Source organism: Nomascus leucogenys, chromosome 4 (genome assembly GCF_006542625.1).
Source record: "Nomascus leucogenys isolate Asia chromosome 4, Asia_NLE_v1, whole genome shotgun sequence".
NCBI classification, from domain to species: domain Eukaryota; kingdom Metazoa; phylum Chordata; class Mammalia; order Primates; family Hylobatidae; genus Nomascus; species Nomascus leucogenys.
This window is the reverse complement of record NC_044384.1, coordinates 103,817,575-103,842,691: the sequence shown is the minus strand read 5'-3', so window position 1 is coordinate 103,842,691 and position 25,117 is coordinate 103,817,575. Positions and strand designations below refer to the sequence as shown.

At 48.9% G+C, this 25,117-nt stretch overlaps 1 protein-coding gene across 7 annotated transcripts in view; it reads left to right on the top strand.

The window, feature by feature from the left end:
* DHX30 (DExH-box helicase 30) overlaps positions 1-25,117 on the top strand; it is a 46,873-nt gene that overhangs the window by 12,893 nt on the left and 8,863 nt on the right. For 2 of the 7 annotated variants that reach the window (XM_030811880.1, XM_030811881.1), the window contains exons 4-6: positions 2,703-2,798; positions 11,899-12,029; positions 13,615-13,725. In XM_030811880.1, the coding sequence (XP_030667740.1) occupies positions 2,703-2,798; positions 11,899-12,029; positions 13,615-13,725 (338 nt within the window). Of the gene's footprint in view, positions 1-381; positions 546-2,702; positions 2,799-3,916; positions 3,946-9,374; positions 9,833-9,915; positions 10,053-11,898; positions 12,030-13,614; positions 13,726-25,117 lie in introns of those variants that run through there. The other 5 variants (XM_030811883.1, XM_030811882.1, XM_030811879.1 and 2 more) reach the window with 5 other exon arrangements.

Sequence of the window (25,117 nt, the reverse complement as noted above, 5' to 3'; positions counted from 1 at the left end):
TTATGTAATTTAACAAAGCTGTTGGCAAGAATGCCTATGTTCCTGGTAAGTTACTTGTTACTACCCTTGCCAGCATCTTAACTCAGCTGTCTGATTTTTTACCTGTAATGCCATCAGACTCAGGCTACGAAGAGCAAGCTGAACAATAAAAAAGAGAGAGAGAAAAAAAGAGCAAGCTGAGTCTTTCACAGCCAGCACAAAACTTTGAAAAACACTGGATCAATAGCAAGAATGTGCATTTTCTCTCCAGTTACATGGTCAGAAGTGGGCTCAGTGAAGTTATGGGATTGTAACAACTCTCTCCCAATTGCTGAAAATGCTTAATGAGATAATAACTAATCATTGAATCATTTATTCTTTTTTTTTTTTTTTTCAATCCAGCATCCCTGGATGTGAATGAGGACCCTCCTTAAACAGGAATGGAGAGGTTGAGCTGGTCATTTCCAACCTTAGCTTCAAGGCAGCTGGAATTAGTTTCAAAATAAACCTTGATCCTAGGCACTTAGTTCTAGAAGATCCTACAAGCACGTCTGCTGTAACCCTATGTATGTTTTCTGTAAAATCACGTAACTATAAAATAAAAAGAAAAAATCACACATCTATAATATTATAAGAGAGCTTATGGGAAAAATAGAATTGGGCCAATGCAACTGCAACTTTGTGAACAAAATATGACAAAAACAATTATTGGTGCTTGGGAAGATGCCTTGGACCACCTAGACAGGCAGCTCAGGGTGATGTGATGCTGCAAATGTACAAAGAGCCGTCTTCTTGAGACGGAGTCTTGTTCTGTGGCCAGGCTGGAGTGCAATGGCGCGATCTCGGCTCACTGCATCCTCTGCCTCCCGGGTTCAAGTGATTCTCGTGCCTCAGCCTCCTGAGTAGCTGGGACTACAGGCACACACCACCACACCCTGCCAATTTTTGCATTTTTAGTAGAGACGGGGTTTCACCACGTTGGCCAGGATGGTCTCGATCTCTTGAACTCATGATCCGCTGGCCTTGGCCTCCCAAAGTGCTGGGATTATAGGTGTGAGCCACCGCGCCGGGCTACAAAGAGCCTTCTAATGCAAGCAGAGCTGGCAGTTACTGAGGAAGCCCAGGTGGAGGTGGAGTTCTGAAACAGCCACTATGGTAAAGGAGTGTGTGCAGCTGGGACTGTGGGGGAGGAGGGTTGGAGTGCAGGACTTGCTTCGCCCCCAACATTTTGTTGTCAAAAATTTCAAAAATACTGAAACATTGAAGAAATTGTATAGTGAACACCCTTGTATCTACCACCTTGATTCTCTATAGGTATAGGCACTCAATTTTAATTAAAAAAAAAAATAACTGAAAGGGCTTTTTCTTTCCTGCTGAAGATTATATTTCTTTTTTTTTTTTTTTTTTTTTGAGACGGAGTCTCGCTCTGTCACCCAGGCTGGAGTGCAGTGGCGCGATCTTGGCTCACTGCAAGCTCCGCCTCCGGGGTTCACGCCATTCTCCTGCCTCAGCCTCTCCGAGTAGCTGGGACTACAGGCGCCCGCCACCACGCCCGGCTAATTTTTTGTATTTTTAGTAGAGATGGGGTTTCACCATGGTCTCGATCTCCTGACCTCGTGATCCGCCTGCCTCGGCCTCCCAAAGTGCTGGGATTACAAGCGTGAGCCACCGCGCCTGGCCTTGAAGATTATATTTCTACTCCTGCTTTTTCAGCTCCTTTGCCTTCAGAATTTTTTGAAACAAGAGTCATGTTTTACTGATGTCGTTCTCCTCTTTACCAATTGTATATAAGTCAATTTGCATTCCACAAATGAACATCTTTGTAGAACAGGTGGTTTCTCAAGCTTCAGGTGTGTGTGGCCATCTCTGCTCCCCTTCTACCCCATTTACTCTACTGAAATCAGAGGGGCAAAGAGAGCAAAGAGTGCATGCATTTCTCCCAGCCCCCAGACTTGTGACTCTCTGAATGTCACCATTTAGGTGGTTTAAAAGGACCTTAAGCCTTCCTTATCCATGTATTTCCACCTTCCCGTGGAAGACTCAGTGAGTGTCTTAATTTTCGTTCATGTACCTCAAGTTTTTGGGACTTCTTAGAAATGTACTTTCTGGTTACTAATAAGTAGCATTTAGCCCCCAAATGAATGGAAGTATTTGGAATGGCAGGTTATTCTCTTTTAGAAAGAGGGAGAAGGCTGGTAAGTGTGGGTCTGGTTTTAGCTCTCAAGCTGGACCCACATAGTCCAGTTGTCCCTCTCTTGCCCAGCTCTTGGAGGGAAAGAATGATTTGAGATTTGGTGGCTGAGGTAGCCATCTGGGGAACCCATAGCGAAGGCGTAGGGAGCTACTATAAGAAGCAGACACGTGGTGCTTTTGAGTTGACGTGGTACCAAGGCTTTCAGCTTTCTCCTGTTGTCACATCCTCACAACTTAAGACTAAGAGAAGTATATAGGATGGGTGTTAACCTCATAGGGGGTAGCTAAGGGAACAGGAAGAGTTTGAGGGCTCTCTCTAAGGCTGTCACGTATCACATCATATGAGACGCTTGCCTTCTTCCTGTGTGGCGTTGTTAGTGCTGTTCCTCAGAACCTGTGGCTGCTCCCAGCACTGTCCAGCAGCCCTGTTGCCCAGAGCTCCTCACGGATGCTCTGAGTGAGTCAGTTCAGGGGTCTGTGACTGTGAGGGGTGAGAACATGTCGCCCTGATGCCCTCTCTCTTTCCCCAGATCGGGCCCAGCACAGGCAGCGTCAGTGCAAACTTCCCCCACCCCGCCTTCCACCCATGTGTGTCAACCCTGCCCCAGGAGGGACCATCTCTCGAGGTAAGGGAGGAGCCTTGCCTCCAGCAACAGCTTGGTCCAGGGTCTGTGGGGAGGCGGGTGGCAATGGGAGCCCTGGTGCCAGGGCCACAGGCCTCCAGAAAGCGAGTGAGGAAGGGTGGGGTTAGCAGAGCTATTGGAGCCCTGAGGGAGAAATTACTTGGAAAAGTCTGGAATTTTTCATGATCCTTGGACTCATGGCCTGGACCCTGCATTCTTCTTGGGCCTCCTTGTGTGGCCTGGACTAAAGCCTAGGCTCAGTTTGGGTGGTTCTCTCAGCACCAGCATGGAGAATCTGCAGGGCTTGGGGCATTGAGGCTCCTAGAAGTCCCTGATCAGGTGGCTCAGAGAGCACGGTGCTTGTAGCAGGGCTGGAACAGACAGCCCTGACTCAGCCCTAGTGCTTTCTATCTTGGAGGCTTTGGGGATACACACAGATCACTTTCCTGTCTCCCATGTGGCACCTCAAAGCACTTTACTGACATTAAAATGTGCCTGTCAGTCCACTTGGCAAGGTAGGCTGTCCTTTTGATTGGGGAGAATGTTAGAGCACCAGGTAAGTGGCAGCTTACCTCAGGCCCTACCACTACCCAGGGATGGCGCCAGGGATAGGACCCAGGGAAGCATCGCTGCACATGAGCGCCTCCTCTTCTCCCTCAGACTTATTAATATACCTTTTCCAGGCCTGCTAAGGCCAGTGCTCCTGGAAGCCTTTTTGTCCTAATAGCTGCTCTTTTCTGCCCCATAGGCTGCCTGTTCATACCCCGCTGCCTAGCAGAAGGAGCCCTGTTTTAGGTCATAGAGTCATTTTCTCATCTAGAGACAGCATGTCTACTCTAGGGTCTGTCTGTAAAGTGCTTTGAAGGTCAAGAGCTCAGGAGGAATGCGGGGAACACAGAGCACCTCAGTTTCTGCAGCCCATGCTGCTGCTGCGTCCCAGGCAGTTTTCACACTCCTGCTGCTGCAGCCCTGACTACCGACAGCAGGACAGGAATGAGTACTTCTAGCCCCCTGACCATTTGACTTAGGTTTTAAAGAAATGCCACCCCCCTACCGTTACCAAAACAAGAGTTGATTGCCCTTTTTTTTTTCTTTCTTAAAATGCCCTGTAACTCGAAAAGGCTGAACGTTAACATTTCCAACATGGCAGGTGAGTGGCTCTGAGAGTGTCAGATGTGCTTTGGCTAAGCTTGAAGACGGTTAGTCGGGGTTAACCAGGCAGTTGGCTAGGCAGTGCCTTCTTGAGCACATGCGGAGGAGAACACTGATCGTGGGATGAGCAGTCGCTGCCTCTGGGGCAGCCCCACAAATGCTGTGCTCTCTTCCCCAGAGGAGTGCAGACCCCTGAGCCTGGTGGTCTCTCCTCACGGCTGTGCCTCCAGGAGGCATCCGTGGGTGTGTGCATTTTGCCTTCTCTCTCTCAGCTCGAAGCAACAGCTCTCTTAGCCTGTGGATAGCGATCAGGCCTCTCCCCTGTGCTTTCTAGCTCCCTAGAGGCTTCACTGGTGCTCCTGCCCTTAAGGAGATGTGTTGCAGCAACAGTCTCTCTGGTGTTTATATAAGGAAAACAGTGCACAGAAAATGGTGGCCATTTATATTGATCACAGTACTCAGCAGAATCAGATTTGGAACTGAAAAAAAATGATCACCTCCCTACCTCCTTGACCCCCCTTCCTCCACTGCCAATGTCTTCCAAGGCTTCCTTCCAAGGTAAAGGGTGAGTACATCAATAAACTCACCTCTAGCTGTCCCCTGTCACTCTGCCCCACCTACTCAGATTTGAGACACAGAAAGCACCATGGGATGACACTTCTGGCAGGATCTTGGGGGCCACAAAACTGATCTTTCCTGTCCATTGCCTCAAATAGATGTGTGCCCTCTTCTTGATGTGGTGGTTTACATCAAGAGACTTGTGGCTGGCCGGGCATGGTGGCTTACGCCTGTAATTCCAGCATTTTGGGAGGCCGAGGTGGGTGGATCATCTGAGGCCAGGAGTTCGAGACTAGCCTGGCCAACATGGTGAAACCCCATCTCTACTAAACATACAAAAAATTAGCTGGGCGTGGTGGTGCATGCCTGTAATCCCAGCTACTTGGGAGGCTGAGGCAGGAGAATTGCTTGAACGTGGGAGGCGGGGGTTGCAGTGAGCCAAGATCGCACCACTACACTCTAGCCTGGGCGACAGAGCGAGAATCCATCTCAAAAAAAAAAGAGACCTGCAGCTTATGTGGAAGGGGAAGCCATGAGGACGGATGACCTGGTAGGGCAGTCGGGTGCCCACCTGGCTCCTGTAGCTCCTCTTATTCGTCTCCTTGCCAGCTAAGTGGATCCTTTCTTGCCATTTTGACCATGTGTAATATATCTAAATATGGTTGGGTAAGTTGCCAAAATATAGGCTGAGACCCCTGGTTTCTTTTTTAGTATATGTGCTGCCGAAGCGAGCACAGACCCCTGGTTTCTTTAGGTGTTGGTGGTCCCTTCCACTGTCCCTCCAGAAGTTCTCTGCTCTGCCCCAAAGCCTGAATTATCTTGGGCTTCCTCTTGTTGCCTTTTTCTGGGGCCTCCAAAGTATAGGTTCCTAAAACATTCTCCCGTGTATTCAGCAGATCCTTTACGCCTTAATTCTGTGCTGCTAGATGTAGTTGTTTAGCACATGTAGTACCAGATGTCATCCCCGATCCAGAAGCAGATAGAGAGATCACTGAGCCAGTAAACGCTTTCTTTTTTCAGAACTTCCCTCCTTTTTCACAGGGAAAGGAATCAACTTTCTCTCCTCCAAGAATACGGAGAAGGCTTAATGTTGATGTAAAGAAAGGGGTGCATGCCTAAGGCTCTCTCTTTTTTTTTTTTTGCCTTTGTTTTATTTCTTCTAACTTTTATTTATTTATTTATTTATTTATGAGATGGAGTCTCACTCTGTCACCCAGGCTGGAACGTGGTAGCATGATGTCGGCTCACTGCAACCTCTGCCTCCTGGGTTCAAGTGATTCTTGTGCCTCAGCCTCCCTGGTAGCTGGAACTACAGGCATGCACCAGCATGCCCAGCTGATTTTTTTGTATTTTTAGTAGAGACAGGGTTTCACCATTTTCCCCATGCTGGTCTCCAACTCCTAGGCTCAAGTGATTCGCCTGCCTCAGCCTCCCAAAGTGCTGGGATTACAGGCATGAGCCACCGTGCCTGGCCTTTTTCCTAACTTTCTTTTTTCTTTTTTTGACAGAGTTTCACTCTTGTTGCCCAGGTGGGAATGCAATGGCTCACCGCAACCTCCGCCTCCTGGGTTCAAGTGATTCTCTTGCCCCAGCCCCCCGAGTAGCTGGGAATACAGGCATGTGCCACTATGCCTGGCTAATTTTTTGTGTTCTTTTAGTAGAGATGGGGTTTCTCCATGTTGGTCAGGCTGGTCTCAAACTCCTGACCTCAGGCGATCTGCCCTCCTCGGTCTCCCAAAGTGTTGGGATTACAGGCATGAGCCACCGTGCCCAGCCCTTTTTTCTAACTTTCTTTAAGGTCCTTTACTGATTGATTGATTGATTGATTGAGATGGAGTCTCACTCTGTTGTCCAGGCTGGAGTGCAGTGGCACAATCTCGGCTCACTGCAACCTCCCTCCTGGGTTCGAGCCATTCTCTTGCCTCGGCCTCTTGAGTAGCTGGGATTACAGGAACCCGCCACCATGCCCAGAGCTAATTTCTGTATTTTTAGTAGAGATGGAGTTTTACCACATTGGCCAGGCTGGCCTTGAACTCCTGACCTTAGTTGATCCACCCGCCTCGGCCTCCCAAAGTGCTGGGATGACAGGCATGAGCCACCGCACCCAGTCTTTAAGGTCCTTTAGAGGAGGAGTTGGCAATCTTTTTTTTGTAATCATCAGGTAATAAATATTTTACGCTGTGTGGGGCATATGCTTTCTGTTGCAGTTATTTGACTGTGCCATTATAGAATGAAAGCAGTCATAGATAGTAGCAAATAACATAATAGAATAACATAGTAAATGAGCGTGGCTCTGTTCCAATAAAACTTTCTAACAACAGGCAGGGGTCTGGATTTGGTCTGCAGGCTGTAGTTTGCCAACTCCTGCTCTAGACCAGTGAGGAGAAGATCACAGAAGCAGAAGAGTTCCAAGAGCTGCTGTAAAGAGTTGCCCTTATCTTGCAAGAGTCAGTGAGGTTTGTGGAGGTAAAATACTTGCTCAGGGTGACTCTTGCTGTTAGAAACCAGTTGAAATAAATGAATAGGAAAAGGGATTTCATGCTGCTGATAAAGACATACCCAAGACTGGGTAATTTATAAAGAAAAAGAGGTTTAGCCGGGCGCGGTGGCTCAAGCCTGTAATCCCAGCACTTTGGGAGGCCGAGGCAGGTGGATCATGAGGTCAGGAGTTCAAGACCAGCCTGGCCAATATGGTGAAACCCTGTCTCTACTAAAAATGCAAAAATTAGCTGGGCATGGTGGCACGTGCCTGTAGTCCCAGATGCTTGGGAGACTGAGGCAGGAGAATCGCTTGAACCCAGGAGGCGGAGGTTGCAGTGAGCCAAGATCGTGCCAGTGCATTCCAGCCTGGGCAACAGAACAAGACTCCGTCTCAAAAAAATAAAAATAATAAAAAAGGCCAGGCGCAGTGGCCCATGCCTATAATCTCAGCACTTTGGGAGGCCAAGGCAGGCGAATCATGAGGTCAGGAGATCGAGACCATCCTGGCTAACACAGTGAAACCCTGTCTCTACTAAAAATACAACAAATTAGCCAGGCGTGGTGGCGGGCACCTGTAGTCCCAGCTACTTGGGAGGCTGAGCCAGGAGAATGGTGTGAACCTGGGAGGTGGAGCTTGCAGTGAGCCGAGATTGCACTCCAGCCTGGGCAATAGAGCGAGACTCTGTCTCAAAAAAAAAAAAAAAAAAAAAAAAAAAGAAAAGAAAGGGGTTTCCCCTTATTAAACCGTCAGATCTCTTGAGACTTACTCACTACTATGAGAACAATATGGGAGAAACTGCCCCCGTGATTCAATGACCTCCCAACCAGGTCCCTCCCATGACACATGGGAATTATGGGGGCTACAATTCAAGATGAGATTTGGGTAGGGACACAACCAAACCAGGGACAAAGACCCCCCTGGGAACAAACTAATTGGTTGGCATCCCTGGATTTTTTTTTTTTTCTTTTTGAGACAGAGTCTCACTCTGTTGCCAGGCTGGAGTGCAGTGGCGCAATCTCGGCTCACTGCAACCTCTGCCTCCCGGGTTCAAGCAATTCTCCTGCCTCAGCCTCCCGAGTAGCTGGGACTACAGGCGCGTGGCACCACGCCCAGCTAATTTTTGTATTTTTAGTAGAGATGGGGTTTCACCATGTTGGCCAGGATGGTCTTGATCCCCTGACCTCATGATCCGCCCGCCTCAGCCTCCCAGAGTGCTGGGATTACAGGCATGAGCCACTGCGCCTGGCTGAGTTTTTTTAACATAAAAATCTAAACATCTGTTCAACGCATGTGTTGTAAACTAGAAAAAAATAGTATAATGAACCCACAAGTACCTGTCACCCAGCTTCAACAATTAACAACTCATGTCCAGTGTTGCTTTGTGTATAGCCCTTCATTTTGGCTTCTTTAGAGGCAAATCTAAGAAATCATGGCATTTCAGCCTTATGCCAAATGGCTGTCAGAACAGAGTGCTATCCTGAGGGCTTCCTCAAGTGCCACAAAGGGCTTGGGTCCTGCTGTCCAGGTGGTGCCTTTCTGTCTGGATTGTTGTCTCCCTCAACTTTCAGATACCATTTTCTTTTCTTTTCTTTTTCTTTTTTTTTTTTTTTGAGATGGAGTCCTGCTCTGTCGCCTAGGCTGAAGTGCAGTGGCGTGATCTTGGCTTACTGCAACCTCCGCCTCCTGGGTTCAAGCGATTCTGCTGCCTCAGCCTCCCGAGTAGCTGGGATTACAGGCGAGCGACACTACGCCTGGCTAATTTTTGTATTTTTAGTAGAGATGGAGTTTCACCATGTTGGCCAGGCTGGTCTCGAACTCCTGACCTCAGGTGATCTGCCTGCCTTGGCCTCCCAAAGTGCTGGGATTACAGGCGTGAGCCACTGCGCCTGGCGAGGAACAGCATTTGCACTGCTGGACTTTACGCTGGACCGGCTCAATTCTTGGCAGTTTCCAAAGTTGGGTGTTTTCACCTTCCCCTCCAGCTCTGGGGATTAAATCTGTTTCTGCTTATGTTGAAGAGGTCTTCCTTGGCCTGGCTCCAGATTTTCTTTTTCGTTTTTTAAACTTTTAATAGAGTTGGGGTTTCACTATGCTGCCCAGACTGGTCTCAAAATCCTGAGCTCAAGGGATCCATCCGCCTCAACCTCCCAAAGTGTTGGGATTGCAGACATGAGCCACCACGGCCGGCACTGGCTCCAGATCTTCACCAGGTTTACTTTGTAAGCCATTAAATAAGATGGGGCTGCCAATTTGCCAGAGGCACGTGAGAGGTAGTTAGGAACAATTGGTAGGACCTCGAGGGAACTAACTTCGCTTCCTTAGATGACATTGAGCTAAGGCCTAGCATTATTTCCCCCCAAAAAGCCTCATTCCATCTTCCTGCCTCCCATCCACATGACTGCTGGTTTAGATTTGCTGGAGAGTGAGCTCTGCAGGGTCCTAGCCCTGGGCCGCGCCGAGCCCGCCTACTGAAGGCCCAGGGCTGTGGTGAGCGAGGACGGGCTGCCGATGCCCTCGCCTAGGCTTGGGCCTCGGGTCCGCCCGGCCCGCAGGGGGCGCGCGGCGCTCGGGCCGGCCGCTCCCGTTCTCTTCGCCCGGTTCCTGCCGCGCACAGGCCTCAGGGTCGGCGGGAGCACGATGGCGGCCGCCAGGAGACTCATGGGGCTGGCCGCCGGCATCTCTCCGCGCCTGCAGCCCCTGGGTCCCCGCGCTGCTGGGCGACAGGGTCGCTCGCGCGGCTTCTCTTCAAGCTGCACCCACCCCGACCATACCAAGGAGGCCGCCGAGGCCGAGTCAGGGATGGCCCCCGGCGGGCCTGGGGAAGGCGACGGAAGCATGGTGAACGGTGAGGGCATCGGCGGGGGCGGGCGGTCCGCAGCGCCCTTGACTCCTGGGATGGCAGAGCTAGGGGCGCGGGCCGAAATCGGGCCTGGCGGCCGGTGGTCCTCTCTTCCGTAGTGGCCAAGTTCGCCATCCGTCGGCGGGCAGCGGGCTTGCTGTTCGTAAAGCTTAGCGTCTCACAGGCTTGAATGGACCCTTAGAGTACCTGCTCCCGGCAAGAATAGGTGAGAGTTGCGAGACCTCGAGGGAGTGGGGAAAACGAGTAAAAGTCCAACTCCTGCCAGGATGAGTGGCCAAGCGCTAGAGCTTCTAGGGACAAGCATGCCCTCAGCAGTGTGAGAAATAGCCCAAAATAACTCCTGGGACATCAGGATCTCAAATAGAGACAGAATGACTGCTCTGGTGGATTCCAGCTTTGTGCCTCCCAAATAGTGCAGAGAATAAAACTGTTGAAAGCATCAAGGATGGGTAGAGAGCGCCAGCCTCCACCAACCTTATAGAGCTGAAGGTGGGGGGGGGAGGTTGTGGGGGTCTCAGTGCAGCTCTATTGTTAAACCAGTGGGTGTAATGGGCCACTCGAAGTTGGGTCCCTCTGTGACCAACCCCCCCGCCAAGTCCACTTAGATACGGTTTCTTAACTGCTTGACTCTTAGTTGCTTTGCAAGTTACCGCTTAGAGGGAGACAGGATCAGGTGTCCTCCGTCCTGGCCACTTGACACAGGAGTCTGTCCCAAGGAAACGGTCTCAAACCAGGCAGCAGAGTTACATCAGAACGCTTGGAAGCACTTTTTCAAAATATAGAGTCGCCTCCAACATCGCTTCCATTCTCAGGTCCCCCGTGGGGAGCTGGATGTCCATGCGGTGAAAAAGCTCCCCAGGTGATCAGTGTACACGCAGGTGCACATGTGCATATATACAGCTCCTTTTGGAGCTGCCAGAGGGTAGAATGGAGAATGATATGGCCCCCCATGTTCCTAGCAGACCTCTTCATGACCTGGTTAAGCCTTGTGTCTGGTACAAGCTTACCCTAGGTAGATACCTCTTCCCTTTCTGCTCTGGGATTAATCCAAAAAACAAATGAAAAGAAGCGAGGTACCTCTCATGGTATCTGATGCATCAATTTTCCCCTTGATTCCAGAGAACTTGGGGGAGGAATAATTCATGCCTGCTCAGATGTAGGGGTTTTTTTTTTTTTTTTTTGAGATGGAGTTTCACTCTTGTTGCCCAGGCTGGAGTGCAGTGGCGCAATCTTGCCTAACTACAACCTCCGCCTCCCAGGTTCAAGCGATTCTCCTGCTTCAGCCTCCCAAGTAGCTGGGACTACAGGCGCCTGCCACCAGGTCTAGCTAATTTTTTGTATTTTTAGTAGAGACGAGGTTTCACCATGTTTGCCAGGTTGTCGAGCTCCTGACCTTGTGATCCACCCGCCTTGGCCTCCCAAAGTGCTGGGATTACAGGCGTGAGTCACCACGCCCAGCCAGATGTAGAGGTCTTTAATCAGTACCCACACATAGTTTGATTCTGTGGGAGTCTTTTGCAGTGTGCTTAGATACGGTTGAGAGCTGGGGTCTGGTATTCAGCATCTGGATCTCATCACTTGAGATACATGGGGCCAGGTCTCTCTTGTGTGTGTCTTATTTTAGGAAGAGCCTTGCATTGTCTTGATCTCCAGTTTGTGTGTGTGGTGGATTTTTGTTTTCGTATTTTTTGCTTGCTTGTTTGTTTAGTGTCTTTCAGACATCAGACTAGGGGGGTTTATTGACCAACCAGGCTTTTGTAGGTGATGTATGAAATAAGGAGGTTGGGCGGGGAAGAGGATGCTGGTAGGATCCCTTCTGTGGTGTGTGGGTCATTGGCCCTTCTTCAGGATATGGTTATTCAAGTGGGTCTGGCCCCACTCTTCCCTGTAAACCCTGAAGTCATTCCTCTTTTCTTTTCCAAGATGCTCCTGGGTGGTTTGGGGTCATGAGCCAACATCCTCAGAATCCAGCCCAGGGTTGCCCTGATACATACCCCACATACACACCCCTGATACACACAACTGTAATGCTTTTGTTCTTATTTTCTTAGCTTCTAGGGACCTATTAAAAGAGTTCCCACAGCCCAAAAATCTTCTCAACAGTGTGATTGGAAGAGCCCTCGGCATCTCACATGCAAAAGACAAACTAGTCTACGTGCACACAAATGGACCGAAGAAAAAGGTAACTCTGCTGGTGGCAAGGAAAAACATTGGTATGACTCAGAAAGGAGGCTGTTTGTCCTTTCTGTCTTAGGTTTCTTTGTCAAGGAGGCCATAGAATGGGTTTCCTGAATTAAAATGGTCAGCAGAGACTCAGAGCAAAGCTAGGTTTGAAGAAGAGCTAGAATACACATGCCTGGTTTAGGGAAGGGGAATACAGGGCAAATGAGGTGCCATCTTATCTAAGACAAGCCCCTATATGGATCCTTGGTTTTTGCCCCCATCGACTAAGGACTGCAGAGGGTTAGAGTTGATGATAATTCTTGCCCTTAGAGTCTTATAGATTCTGGAACCATAGAAGCATGCCAGCAAACCATTCTGGATGATTTTTTAACATTTCTTTTATTTATTTCTGTAGAGACAGAGTCAGAGTCTCTCTCTCACCCAGGCTGGAGTGCAGTGGCACAATCATAACTCACAGTAAACTCAAACTCCTGGGATCAAGTGATCCTCCTGCCTCAGCCTCCAAAGTAGCTGGGACTACAGACAGGTGCCACCACACTCGGCTAATTTTTTGTATTTTTTGTAGAGACGGGTTCTTGCTATGTTGCTCAGGGTGGTCTCAAACCCCTTGGTTCAAGGGATCCTCCCTCCTTAGCCTCCCAAAATGCTGGGAGCCACCACTGCTCTCAGTCTGGATGATTTTTAAAGACAAAGATGGGGCCTGGTTGTGTTGGTTCATGCCTGTAATCCCAGCACTTTAGGAGGTAGAGTAGGGAGGATCCCTTGAGCCCAGGGGTTTGGGACCAGCCTGGGCAACATAGTGAGACCCCATTTCTACAAAAAATGAAAAAGTTACTCAGGCATTGTGGTGCAGGCCGGTAGCCCCAGCTACTAGGGAAGCTGAGATGAGAGGACTGCTTGAGCCCAGGAGGTTGAGGCTGCAGTGAGCCGTGATCATGCTACTGCACTCCAGCCTGGGCAACAGCGTGAGATCCTGTCCCCCCCACACACACAAAAATGATGAGGCCGGGTGCGGTGGCTCACACCTGTAATCCCAGCACTTTGGGAGGCCGAGGCGGGCGGATCATGAGGTCAGGAGATCGAGACCATCCTGGCTAACATGGTGAAACCCCGTCTCTACTAAAAGTACAAAAAATTAGCTGAGCATGGTGGCGGGCGCCTGTAGTCCCAGCTACTTGGGAGGCTGAGGCAGGAGAATGGTGTGAACCTGGGAGGCAGAGCTTGCAGTGACCCAAGATCGTGCCACTGCACTCTAGCCTGGGTGACAGTGCAAGACTCTGTCTCAAAAAAAAAAAAAAAAAAAAAGATGAAGATGGATTCCAGCTTGGCCTCTGGCTAAAACATGGCGAAGAAGCAAAACAACTTGGGGTAGAACAGATGGTTTCACGGTGAGAACAGTTAGAGCCTTATAAGGAGTTAATGATGGGATTGGGGTTCTGTCCTCTGTTCTCAACTCTGAACCTAGCACATTGCTGCTGTGAGGTCTGCTGCTGTGAGGTCCACCACTGTTTATTCTCCATGTAATTTGCAACAACTGTAGTCTGGAGTGGCAAGACTTCTGATTTCTCTCTTCTCTTCCCCAGAAAGTCACACTGCACATAAAGTGGCCCAAGAGCGTGGAGGTAGAAGGCTATGGCAGCAAGAAGATCGATGCTGAGCGGCAGGCTGCAGCTGCGGCCTGCCAGCTGTTCAAGGTGACCCTCCCTCAGTGAAAGCTACCCAGACCTTCCTCCTGGGAAACTCCTTGCCCTTTGTTTTTATTGGTAGAGGTTGGCCCACTGTTCTACCACTCACCTGTTCTGAGCCCTTCCCACTTCCTGATTCCTTTCTTAATGTTCAGCCAATGAGATATATATATATTTTCTGTGTTTTTTTTTGTTGTTGTTGTTTTTTTCCTTTGAGTCAGAGTTTCCCTCTGTTGCCCAGGCTGGAGTGCAGTGATGCGATCTTGGCTCACTGCAACCTCCACCTCCTAGGTTCAAGTGATTCTCATGCCTCAGCCTCCCAAGTAGCTGGGATTACAGGTGCCCACCACCACGCCTGGCTAATATTTGTATTTTTAGTAGAGAGGGGGTTTCACCCTGTTGGCCAGGCTGGTCTTGAACTCCTGACCTCAAGTGATCCACTTGCCTAGGCCTCTGAAAGTGTTGGGATTACAGGCGTGAGCTCGTAATCTATTTTCTGTGGTTTTAAAAACCACCCGGCCTATTTTCTGTGGTTTTAAAAACTACAGAGAGGAACTACTTTATGAAAAACTTCCGATATACAGCGTGATGGATATATTTCCATGTTGGTTTCTATTTTTTCTTTTCTCATCATTTCATGTAGGTTTTTCTCTATAGCAGTGTAGTCCTGTCTTACTTTTTTTTAATTTTTAATTTTTTTTTTATTTTTGTTTGAGACAGAGTCTCGCTCTGTTGCCTGGGCTGGAGAGCAGTGGCGCGATCTCAGCTCACTGCAAGCTCCGCCTCCCGGGTTCACGCCATTCTCCTGCCTCAGCCTCCTGAGTAGCTGGGACTACAGGCGCCCACCACCATGCCTGGCTAATTTTTGTATTTTTAGTAAAGACGGGTTTTCACCTTGTTAGCCAGGATGGTCTCAATCTCCTGACTTCGTGATCCGCCTACCTTGGCCTCCCAAAGTGCTGGGATTACAGGCATGAGCCACCACGCCTGGCCAACTTTTTTTTTAATTTTTAAAAATATTTTCATTTTTAGGCCGGGCATGGTGGCTCACGCCTGTATTCTCAGCACTTTGGGAGGCCGAGGCAGGCAGATCATGAGGTCAGGAGCCCGAGACCAGCCTGATCAACATGGTGAAACCCTGTCTCTACTAAAAATACAAAAATTAAGTGGGCGTGGTAGCGGGCACCTGTAATCCCAGCTACTCGGGAGGCTGAGGCAGGAGAATCATTTGAACCTGGGAGGCGGAGGTTTCAGTGAGCCGAGGGTGCACTCCAGCCTGGGCAACAGGATGAGACTCCGTCACAAAAAAAAAATAGTATTAATTTTTTTCATTTTTAGTAGAGATGAGGTCTCACTATGTTGCTCAGGCTGGTCTCTAACTCCTGGCCTCAAACAATCCTCCTGCCTCCACCTCCCAAAGTGCTGGGTTTACAGACATGCAGCACCGTGCCTGGCTCTAATTTTTTTGAGACAGGGTCTTGCTCTGTTGCCCAGACTGGAGTGCAGTGGCGTGATCATGGCTCACTGCAACCTCAACCTCCCAGGCTCAAGCCATCCTCCCACCTCAGCCTCCCCAGTAGCTGGGACTGCAGGCCTGCGCCACCATGCCTGGCTAATGTTTTTGTATTTTTTGTAGAGATGGGTTTTTTCCATGTTGCCCAGGCTGGTGTCAAACTCCTGGTCTCAAGCAATCCTCCCACCTCAGCCTCGCAGAGTGCTGGGATTACAGGTGTGAACCACGTGCCCGGCCAGTTTCCTAAGTTGTCATCTCTGCTCTGACAAGAAAAGGCCACAGGATGCATATTCCCTCAGCTTCTCTTCTACTCATGGTCTCCAGGCTTTTACTGTTCCTTTCTCTTTCCTGCATTTGAAGAGGAAGGTCCCTGTTGCTATTCTGGGCCCCCATTATACCCATCTCTTTTCTCTGTTCCTGTAATAGTCCATTGCTATAAAGGAATACATGAGACTGGGTAATGTATTAAAAAAAAAAAAAGAGATTTATTTGTCTCACAGTTCCGCAGACTGTACAAGAAGCCTGGTGCCAGCATCTGCTTGACTTCTGGTGAGGCCTCAGGAAGTCGTGGTGGGAGGGAAGGGGAGCTGGTGTGTCCCACAGCAAGAGAGAAGCTAGAGTCATTGAAACAACTAGCTCCTGTATGAACTAACAGGGCAAGAACTCATTCATTACTGCGGGGAGGGCATCAAGCCGTTCATGAGAGATCTGCCCCCATGACCCAAACACCTCCCACCAGGCCCACCTTTGTCATTGGAGATCACATTTTGGCATGAGATGTGGAGGGGGCAGATACCCAAACTGTAATAGTCCCCTTTTCTGTGTCTCTTCTGCATCTCCTCTCTCGCCCTTTTGTTTAATTTTCAGATTCTTCCTTTTCTGGTTCTTTTCGATAGGCCTCAAAAATACTCAGTGCTCTGATTTTTTCCCTTGGCTCTGATCCACTGCGAACAGCTCTCTGTGCTTGTATTTTCTCCACTCTGCTGACTTGGCCATCTTCGTTCATGCCCTCTAGTTACCTTTTTTTTTTTTTTTTTTTTTTTTAAGTAGAGATGGGGTCTTACTATATTGCTGAGGCTGGTTTTGAGCTCCTAGGTTCAAGCCATCCTCCTGCCTCAGCCTCCCAAAGTGCTAGGATGACAGGTGTGAGCCACTGCACCCAGCCTATGTGTATTTTACTCAATTTAAAACATAGAAAGACAAGGCTTTAGTGGACCACTCTAAATACTTTTCCTTGTTGCACACTTTAGGTATTTAGTTTTGTCTCTGCAGGCCTTTTCCTTTTTCTTTTTTTTTTTTATTCCTCTCTCCCATCGTCTTGGCATTTTCCTTATTGTTGAACCTTGAACTATTCTTAATGAATGGTTATATCTGGAGGGGCTGATAAAATGATCCATTTTATATTAACTTGAGAGCCAGTTAATATCTTTTTTTTTTTTTAATAGAGACAGGGTCTTACTCTGTTGCCCAGGCTGGTCTCTAATTCCTGGGCTGAAGCGATCCTTCTGCCTCGGCCTCCCAAAGTGCTGGGATTACAGATGTGTGCTGACTGCCTGGCCTCTGTGTACCTCTGTATCCCCACAGTGTTCTGTAGCCTTGGCACTGCCATGCATTTTGTCCTCAGCCACTGGAAGACCTCTGCTTCTCTTTTCTCTCTAGGTCACTCTCAAGTACCTTTTCCTCTTTCACCCTCTAAAACATCTTGATTTGATTGATTGATTGAGATGGGGTCTAGCTACGTTGTCTAGGCAGGTCTTGAACTCCAGAGCTTCTGCCTCAGCTCCCAGGTAGCTGGGATTACAGGCACACACAACCATGCCCAGCTAATTTTCTTTCCTCCCTGGGGAATCTTGTCTCTTATAGGTTCAACCATTCTCTCTGTGTTTAATGTCTCGAAAATATCCATCTCCCATAGGGTAGTTCTACCTCAGTGATTCTCAACCATGGATGATTTTGTTCCTCATGGAACATCTAATTCTTTTTTTTTTTTTCTTTTTGAGACAGGGTCTCACTCTGTTGTCCAGGCTGGAGTACAGTGGCGCAGTCTCGGCTCACTGCAACCTCTGGCTCCCGGGCTCAAGTGATCCTCCCACTTCAGCCTCCCAAGTAGCTGGGACTACAGGTGTGTGCCACCATGCTCAGCTAATGTTTTTATATTTTTGGTAGAGACAGGGTTTTGCCGTGTTGGCCAGGCTGGTCTGAAACTCCTAAGCTCAAGCAGCCTGCCTGCCTTGGCCTCCCAAAGTGCTGGGATTAGAGGTGTGATGCACTGTGCCTGGCCTCTTTTTTTTTTTTCTTTTTTTTTCCCTGTAGAGATGGTGTCCTGCTATGTTGTCTAGGCTGGTCTTGAACTTCTGGGCTCCAGTGATCCTCCCACCGTAGCCTCCCAAAGTGCTGGGATTATAGGTGTGAGTCACGGCTCCTGGCATAATTATTTTTTTATTGTCTTTATTTAATGTGTACAATATGATGTTTCATATTCACATACACTTTCATAAACACAGAATGAAATGAATACTGTATTCAAGCAAATTAACATATCTGTCACCTCAAATAGTTATCTTTTTTTGTGGTAAGAGCACCTAAGGCTGGGTATGGTGGCTCATGCCTGTAATTCTAGCAATTTGGGAGGCTGAAGTAGGCGGATCACTTGAGCCGAGGAGTTTGAGACCAGCCTGGGCAACAGGGTGAAAAGCCTTTTTTGTATTTTATAAAACAAAAATTAGCAGGGTGTGGTGGTGTTTGCCTGTGGTCCCAGCTACTTGGGAGGCTGAGGTGGGAGGATGCTTGAACCTGGGAGGCAGAGGTTGCAGTGAGCCGAGATGATACCACTGAACTCCAGCCTGGGCAGCAAAGCAGGACTCTCTCTGTCTCTCAAAAAAAAAAAAAGAAAAAGAAAAAAAGAGCACCTAAAATGTACTCTTGGCCGGGCGCTGGCTCATGCCTGTAATCCCAGCACTTTGGGAGTCCGAGGCGGGTGGATCATGAGGTCAGGAGTTCAAGACCAGCTTGGCCAACATGGTGAAATCCTGTCGCTACTAAAAATACAAAAATTAGCTGGGCGTGGTGGTGCATGCCTGTAGTCCCAGCTACTTGGGAGGCTGAGGCAGGAGAATCGGTTGAACCCAGGATGCAGAGGTTGCAGTGAGCTGAGATCGCGCCACAGCACTCCAGCCTGGGCAACAAGAGCAAAACTCCATCTCCAAAAGAAAAAAAAAAAAAGAAAAAAAGTGTATTCTCTTAGCAAATTTCCAGTTTATAATACAATATTATTAATTATAGTCCTTATGGTGTACATTAGATCTTTAGACTTACTCTTATATATATGTAACTTTATATCCCTGGACCTACATCTCCCCATTTCTCTTTTCTTCCTGCCCCTGGTAACTACCAGGTCTACTCTTGTTTCTGTGTATTCAGCTTATTTTAGATTCCACATGTGAGATCATGTGGTATTTTCGTTTTGTTTTGTTTTTGAGACCAAGTCTCAGTCTATTGCCCAGGCTAGAGTGCAGTGGCGCCATCTTGGCTCACTGCAACCTCTACCTCCTAGGTCCAAGCAATTCTCATGTCTCAGCCTCCTGAGTAGCTGGGACTACAGGCATGTGCCACCACGCCCAGCTAATTTTTGTATTTTTTGTAGAGATGCGGTTTTGCCATGGTGGCAAGGCTGGTCTTGAACTCCTGACCTCAAGTGATCCGCCCACCTTGGCCTCGAAGTGCTGGGATTATAGGTGTGAGCCACTGCTCCCGGCCCATGTGGTATTTTCTTTGTCTGGCTTACTTAGCATAATGTCTTCCAGGTTTATCCATGTTTTTACTTTTATTTATTTATTTTGAGACAGGGTCTTGCTCTGTGGCCTAGACTGGAATGCAGTGGTGTGATCATGGCTCACTGCAGACTCCACCTCCTGGGCTCAAGAGATCCTCCCACCTAAACCTCTGGAGTAACTGAGACTGCAGGTGTGCGCCACCTCACCCGGCTAATTTTGTAGAGATGGGGTCTTCCATTGTTGCCCAGACTGGTCTTGAACTCCTGAGCTCAAGCAATCCACCTGTCTCAGCCTCCCAAACTGCTGGGATTACAGGCATGAGCCACCGCACCTGGCCGGATCTCCTCTTTAAAGGCTGAATAATATCCTGTTGTGTATATGTACCATTCATCCTTTGATAGATGCTTAGGTTGTTTCCGTATCTTGACTTGTGAATAATGCTGCAGTTAACATGGGAGTGCAGACATCCCTATGAGCTGATGATTTCATTCCCTTTGGGTATATACCCAGAGCAGATATTGCTGGACCATATGGTAGTTTTATTTTTAATTTTTTGAGGAACTTCTTTATTTTTTATTTTATTTTTTATTTTTTGAGATGGAGTCTTGCTCTGTTGCCCAGGCTAGAGTGCAGCAGCGTGATCTCGGCTCACTGCAGCCTGTGCCTCCTGGGTTCAAGCAATTCTCCTGCCTCAGCCTCCTGAGTGCCTGGGATTACAGGCGTGTGCCATCATGCCTGGCTAATTTTCGTTTTTTTTTTTTGAGATGGAGGTTCGCTCTTATTGCCCACGCTGGAGTGCAGTGGTGCAATCTCAGCTCACCGCAACCTCCATCTCCTGGGTTCAAGCAGTTCTGCCTTAGCCTCCCGAGTAGCTGGGATTACAGGCATGTGCCACCACGCCCAGAATTTTGTATTTTTACTAGAGATAGGGTTTCTCCATGTTGGTCAGGCTGTTCTCAAACTCCTGACCTCAGGTGATCTGCCTGCCTCGGCTTCCCATAGTGCTGGGATTACAGGTGTGAGCCACTGCGCCCGGCCAATTTTTTTGTACTTTTAGTAGAGATGGGGTTTCACCATGTTGGCTAGGCTGGTCTCGAACACCTGACCTCAGGTGGTCCACCCGCCTCAGCCTCCCAAAGTTCTGGGATTACAGGCGTGAACCACTGCACCTGGCTCTCTTGGGTTTTCTATATATAAGATATGTCATCTGTAAGCAGGGATAATTTTACTTCTTTCTTTCCAGTTTGGATGCCTTTTTTTCTTGTCTGCCTGCTCTTTCTAGTACTTTTAGTACTATGTTGAAAAAAAGTGCTGAGAATGGCCAGGGGCCATTTGGCAATGTCTATAGGGATTTTCATTGGACACAGGTGGAGGAGTGCTACTGGCAGCCGTAAGATCAAGGCCAGGAATGCTTCTTCCCAGCTTACAGTACACGGGACAGCCCCCTATAGCAAAGAATTACCCTACCCAAAATAGCAATTATGCTGAAGCTGAGAAATCCTTCTCTGCCTGGCTGACTGGCTGGCTGGATGTTTGAAGGCACTTTAAACTCACACTTTTGTTTTTTGAGATAGAGTCTTTCTCTTTCGCCCAGGCAGGAGTGCCATGGTGCAATGGCGTGATCTTGGCTCACTGTAACCTCTGTCCGCCTCCCGGATTCAAGTGATTCTCCTGCCTCAGCCTCCCTCATAGCTGGGATTACAGGTGCCCACCACCACGCCTGGCTGATTTTTGTATTTCTGATAGAGATGAGGTTTCACCATGTTGGCCAGGCTGGTCTTAAACTCCTGACCTTAGGTGATCCGCATGCCTCTGCCTCCGCCTCCGCCTCCCAAAGTGTTGGGATTACAGGCATGAGCTACTGTGCCCGGCCATCCCAGCCTGTCTGAAGCAGGTCATTATCACATTTTTCTCCATCTCTTTTTCTCTCCCCCATCTATATGTATAGCTTTTTTTGTTTTGTTTTGAGACAGTGTCTTGCTCTGTCGCCCAGGCTGGAGTGCAGTGGTGCAATCTCGGCTCACTGCAACCTCCACCTCCTGGGTTTAAGTGATTCTCCTGCCTCAGCCTCCCGAGTAGCTGGGACTACAGGTGCACACCACCACGCCCGGCTAAGTTTTGTATTTTTAGTAGAGACAGGGTTTCACCGTATTGGCCAGACTGGTCTTGAACTCCTGACCTCACGATCTGGCCGCCTCCCAAAGTGCTGGGATTACAGGTGTGAGCCACCGCGCCCAGGCTAGTTGTTTTTGTTTTTTTGATCATAGCGATCCTAATGGGTGTGAGGTGAGATCTTGTTGTGGTTGTAGGAGTTGTTTTTTATTCTAGAACTCAGCCTTTTATTCTCTAATAGCTGTACTCCCAGTTCTTCAGCGTTTCGCTTTCCCCCCAAACCACATGTCTTTTTCCGCATTGCCCGCAGGCTTGGTGAAATGTGCTGGCAGCGCAAAGGGGACTGAGTCAGCAGCCACAGCCAAGAAGAAGGTGTCCACGGGAGGACATAAATGCACCCCAGCCTCCTAAATAGAAGAGGCTTATTCTTGAAGAATGGTCCTGCCGGGGCCGAGGGCTGGAGCAAGGCACTCCAGACTCAGGCCACTGTGGCTTAGAGCCCGGGTGGATATGCGTGGCTGTGGGGAATGAGAATGAATGTGGGTCTGCCTGCCGGGCCATGGGGTAGACGGGCAGGGAGGAGAACTCCAGGGCCTTCGCTGTCACAGGGGCAGAATGATTTGATCCTGTGGCTGCTGGGGCTTCTGACTAGTGGTAATTGATAGAATGACACAGCCAAATTTGCCTTTAGGAAAAATCACTGACAGCAGTAGTTTTTGGCAAGACCAGAGACAGGGACACTGGATGGAAGAGAACGCCAGCGGCAGCAGTAGAGGAGGTTTCTTCAACGGTATTAGAGGGCTAGGCATGAGGGCTCACGCCTGTAATCCTAGCATTTTGGGAGGCCGAGGCGGGTGGATCACAAGGTCAGGAGCTCGAGACCAGCCTGGCCAACGTGGTGAAACGTCATCTCTACTAAAATACAAAAATTAGCCGGGCGTGGTGGCACGTGCCTGTAATCCCAGCTACACAGGAAGCTGAGGCAGGAGAATCGCTTGAACCCAGCAGGCAGAGGTTGCAGTGAGCCGAGATAATGCCATTGCACTCCAGCCTGGGTGACAGAGCGAGACTCTCTCTCTAAAAAGGAACAACAACAAAAAGCTATTAGAGAAGTTGCACGGACAGCGCCTGGACAGTTGAGGAGGTGAGAGGAAGAATGGGTTGGAGGAGCAGCATGCGCCAGCAGGGGGAGCTGTGGGCCAGCAATGGGTTGGTGCCTAGGTTATGGCGAGAACAGTGGCTAGTGGATGTTGATACAGCTCAGGACTGGTGTGGGAGCATGGCCAGGACCAGCAGTGAGCCTATGGGGACGAGATCCTCTGGTCTAGTGAAAGTGTGGTTGCAAGGACAGGGGGAGAATGGTGCTGTCCTGCTGGGGAAGCCAGGCCAAGGAGGGATGCTTGTATTGCTGCTCTGGAACCAGAGGCATTCTTGTCAGAAGCGAGGCGGTGACGCAAAAGTGTGGCAGCTGAGCCTTGGATTGGGCCTTTCCCCAAGGGTTCGCGGATGTGTGTGTGGCATACCTTGGCCCCATCTTCTGTCCCATAATCCTGCTGTTTTCATGCGTCTATTCTTAATAGACAAACTTTAGAATTGGTTTGTCAAATGCTTAATAAGAAGCCTCTGCAGACTTTGATTGGAATTGTGTTCAATTTATGGATTAATTTAAGAGGTTTTTGTCTCCTCACACATAAAAGTTCTATCATCCAGGAACGTATATCTCCATGGATTTACATCCTTTTGCCAAGTTGTGTGCTTAGTCCATAGCTTTCTGACCTTTCTTAGTCCCTACCTTTCTATGTGTTCACCTTAGGTAGGTGATGGTTTTTGTTACTTTTGTGAATAGAATTTTTAAAATTAAATTTAATTATCTCAAAAACCCAAGGAGAAAGTTTTAGGAAGGCAGGCCATGGTCACTCTCCAGCTTGTCATGAGTCGGGTGAGACTGAAAGCTCACCGTAGAGAGGTTCCTGGCCCGTGGCCCCTGCTGTCTGCTGTCACATGGCCCTGACATTCACCTGACAGGCCTTGTTCTTGTCCCTCAGACTTTGTCGCCTTTACCACTCCCAGTGGCAGCTCCTGCAACCTATGCTTTCTTCGCATTTGCTCCTGTTCTCCCAGCTGCTCACTCATCTCACTCACGTCTTTGTTCCTTAGACCCTGGCCATCTGCATTTCTCTTCTGCTGCTTAGATTCCTTTTCTGTTTGTTTTTGGAGATAGGGTCTTGCTCTGTCACCCAGGCTGGAGTTCAGTGGTGTGATCATGGCTCACTGCAGCCTCGATCTGTAGGCCTCAAGTGATCCTCTTGCCTCAGCCTTCTGAGTCTCTGGGACTACAGGCACATACCACCACCCCTGGCTAACTGCCTCTTATATTCCGAACTGCTTGAGGCCAAGGACCAGGTCTTGTCTCTCCTGATGATGCTCAGGTGGCCAACATGTTGCTGTATACATGCTAGAGACTTAGGCAATGTTTAATTTATATTTTCTGTAGAAAAGCATGAAGCTATAACACATTTAAAATCATATTTTTGTATAAATAGCTTTAACGTTTCAAGTTATTTCTCTAGAATGTATTCCTAACATAGGATTCTTATATTCTTTTTTTTTTTTTTTTTTTTGAGACAGAGTTTCGCTGGAGGTTTGCTCTTGTTGCCCAGGCTGGAGTGCAATGGTGCAATCTCGGCTCACCGCAACCTCTGCCTCCCGGCTTCAAGCGATTCTCCTGCCTCAGCCTCCCTAGTAGCTGGAATTACAGGCATGCACCACCATGCCTGGCTAATTTTGTGTTTTTAGTAGAGACGGGGTTTCTCCATATTGGTCAGGTTGGTCTCAAACTCCTGACCTCAGGTGATCCGCCCACCTCGGCCTCCCAAAGTGCTGGGATTACATGCATGAGCCACCGCGCCCAGCCTTCAGGATTCTTATATTCTTATATATAACTTTTTATAACAGAAGTTATATCTGTATCATGGTGTGGGCTACACAGGTTGGTTTTTTTTTTTTTTTTTTTTTGTGGAGTCTCTATTGCCCAGGCTGGAGTGCAGCACCATCTCAGCTCACTGCAGCCACTGCCTCCCAGGTTCAAGCGATTCTCCTGTCTCAGCCCTCTGAGTAGCTGGGATTACAGGTGCCCACCACCATGCCCGGCTAATTTTTGTGTTTTTAGTATGATGGGGTTTTGTCATGTTGGCCAGGCTGGTCTCCAACTCCTGACCTCAAGTAATCCACCTGCCTGGGCCTCCCAGAGTGCTGGGATTACAGGTGTGAGCCACTGTGCCCGTCCGGCTACGTGTTTTTTTTTCTTTTCTTTCCTTTTTTTTTTTTTGAGACGGAGTCTTGCTCTGTCGCCCAGGCTGGAGTGCAGTGCCATGATCTCGGCTCACTGCAAGCTCCGCCTCCCGGGTTCACGCCATTCTCCTGCCTCAGCCTCCCAAGTAGCTGGGACTACAGGCACTCGCCACCACGCCTGGCTAATTTTTTTGTATTTTTAGTAGAGACAGGTTTCACCGTGTTGGCCAGGATGGTCTCAATATCCTGACGTCATGATCCACCCGTCTCGGCCTCCCAAAGTGCTGGGATTACAGGGATGAGCCACCGCACCTGGCCCTACGTACTTTTTAATTGCTATATTTACTGAAGCTTCCTAGGTTATTATGTGAATGTATCTTCTTGGGCTCAGTGTGGTGGCTCATGCCTGTAATCCTAGCACTTTGGGAGGCCAAGGTGGGCGGATCACTTGGGTCCAGGAGTTCAAGACCATCCTGGGCAACATGGTGAAGCCCTGTTGCCACAAAAATTTGCTAGGCGTGGTGGTGCATGCCTTTAGTCCCAGTTACTTTGGGGGCTGAGGTGGGAGGGTCACCTGAGCCGAGGAGGCAGAGGTTGTAGTGAGCCATGATTGTGCCACTGCACTCCAGTCTGGGTGACAGAGTGAGACCCTGTGTCAAAAAAACAAAAAACAAACAGTATCTTCTGCTTATCCATTGCCATGTGGGGTTAT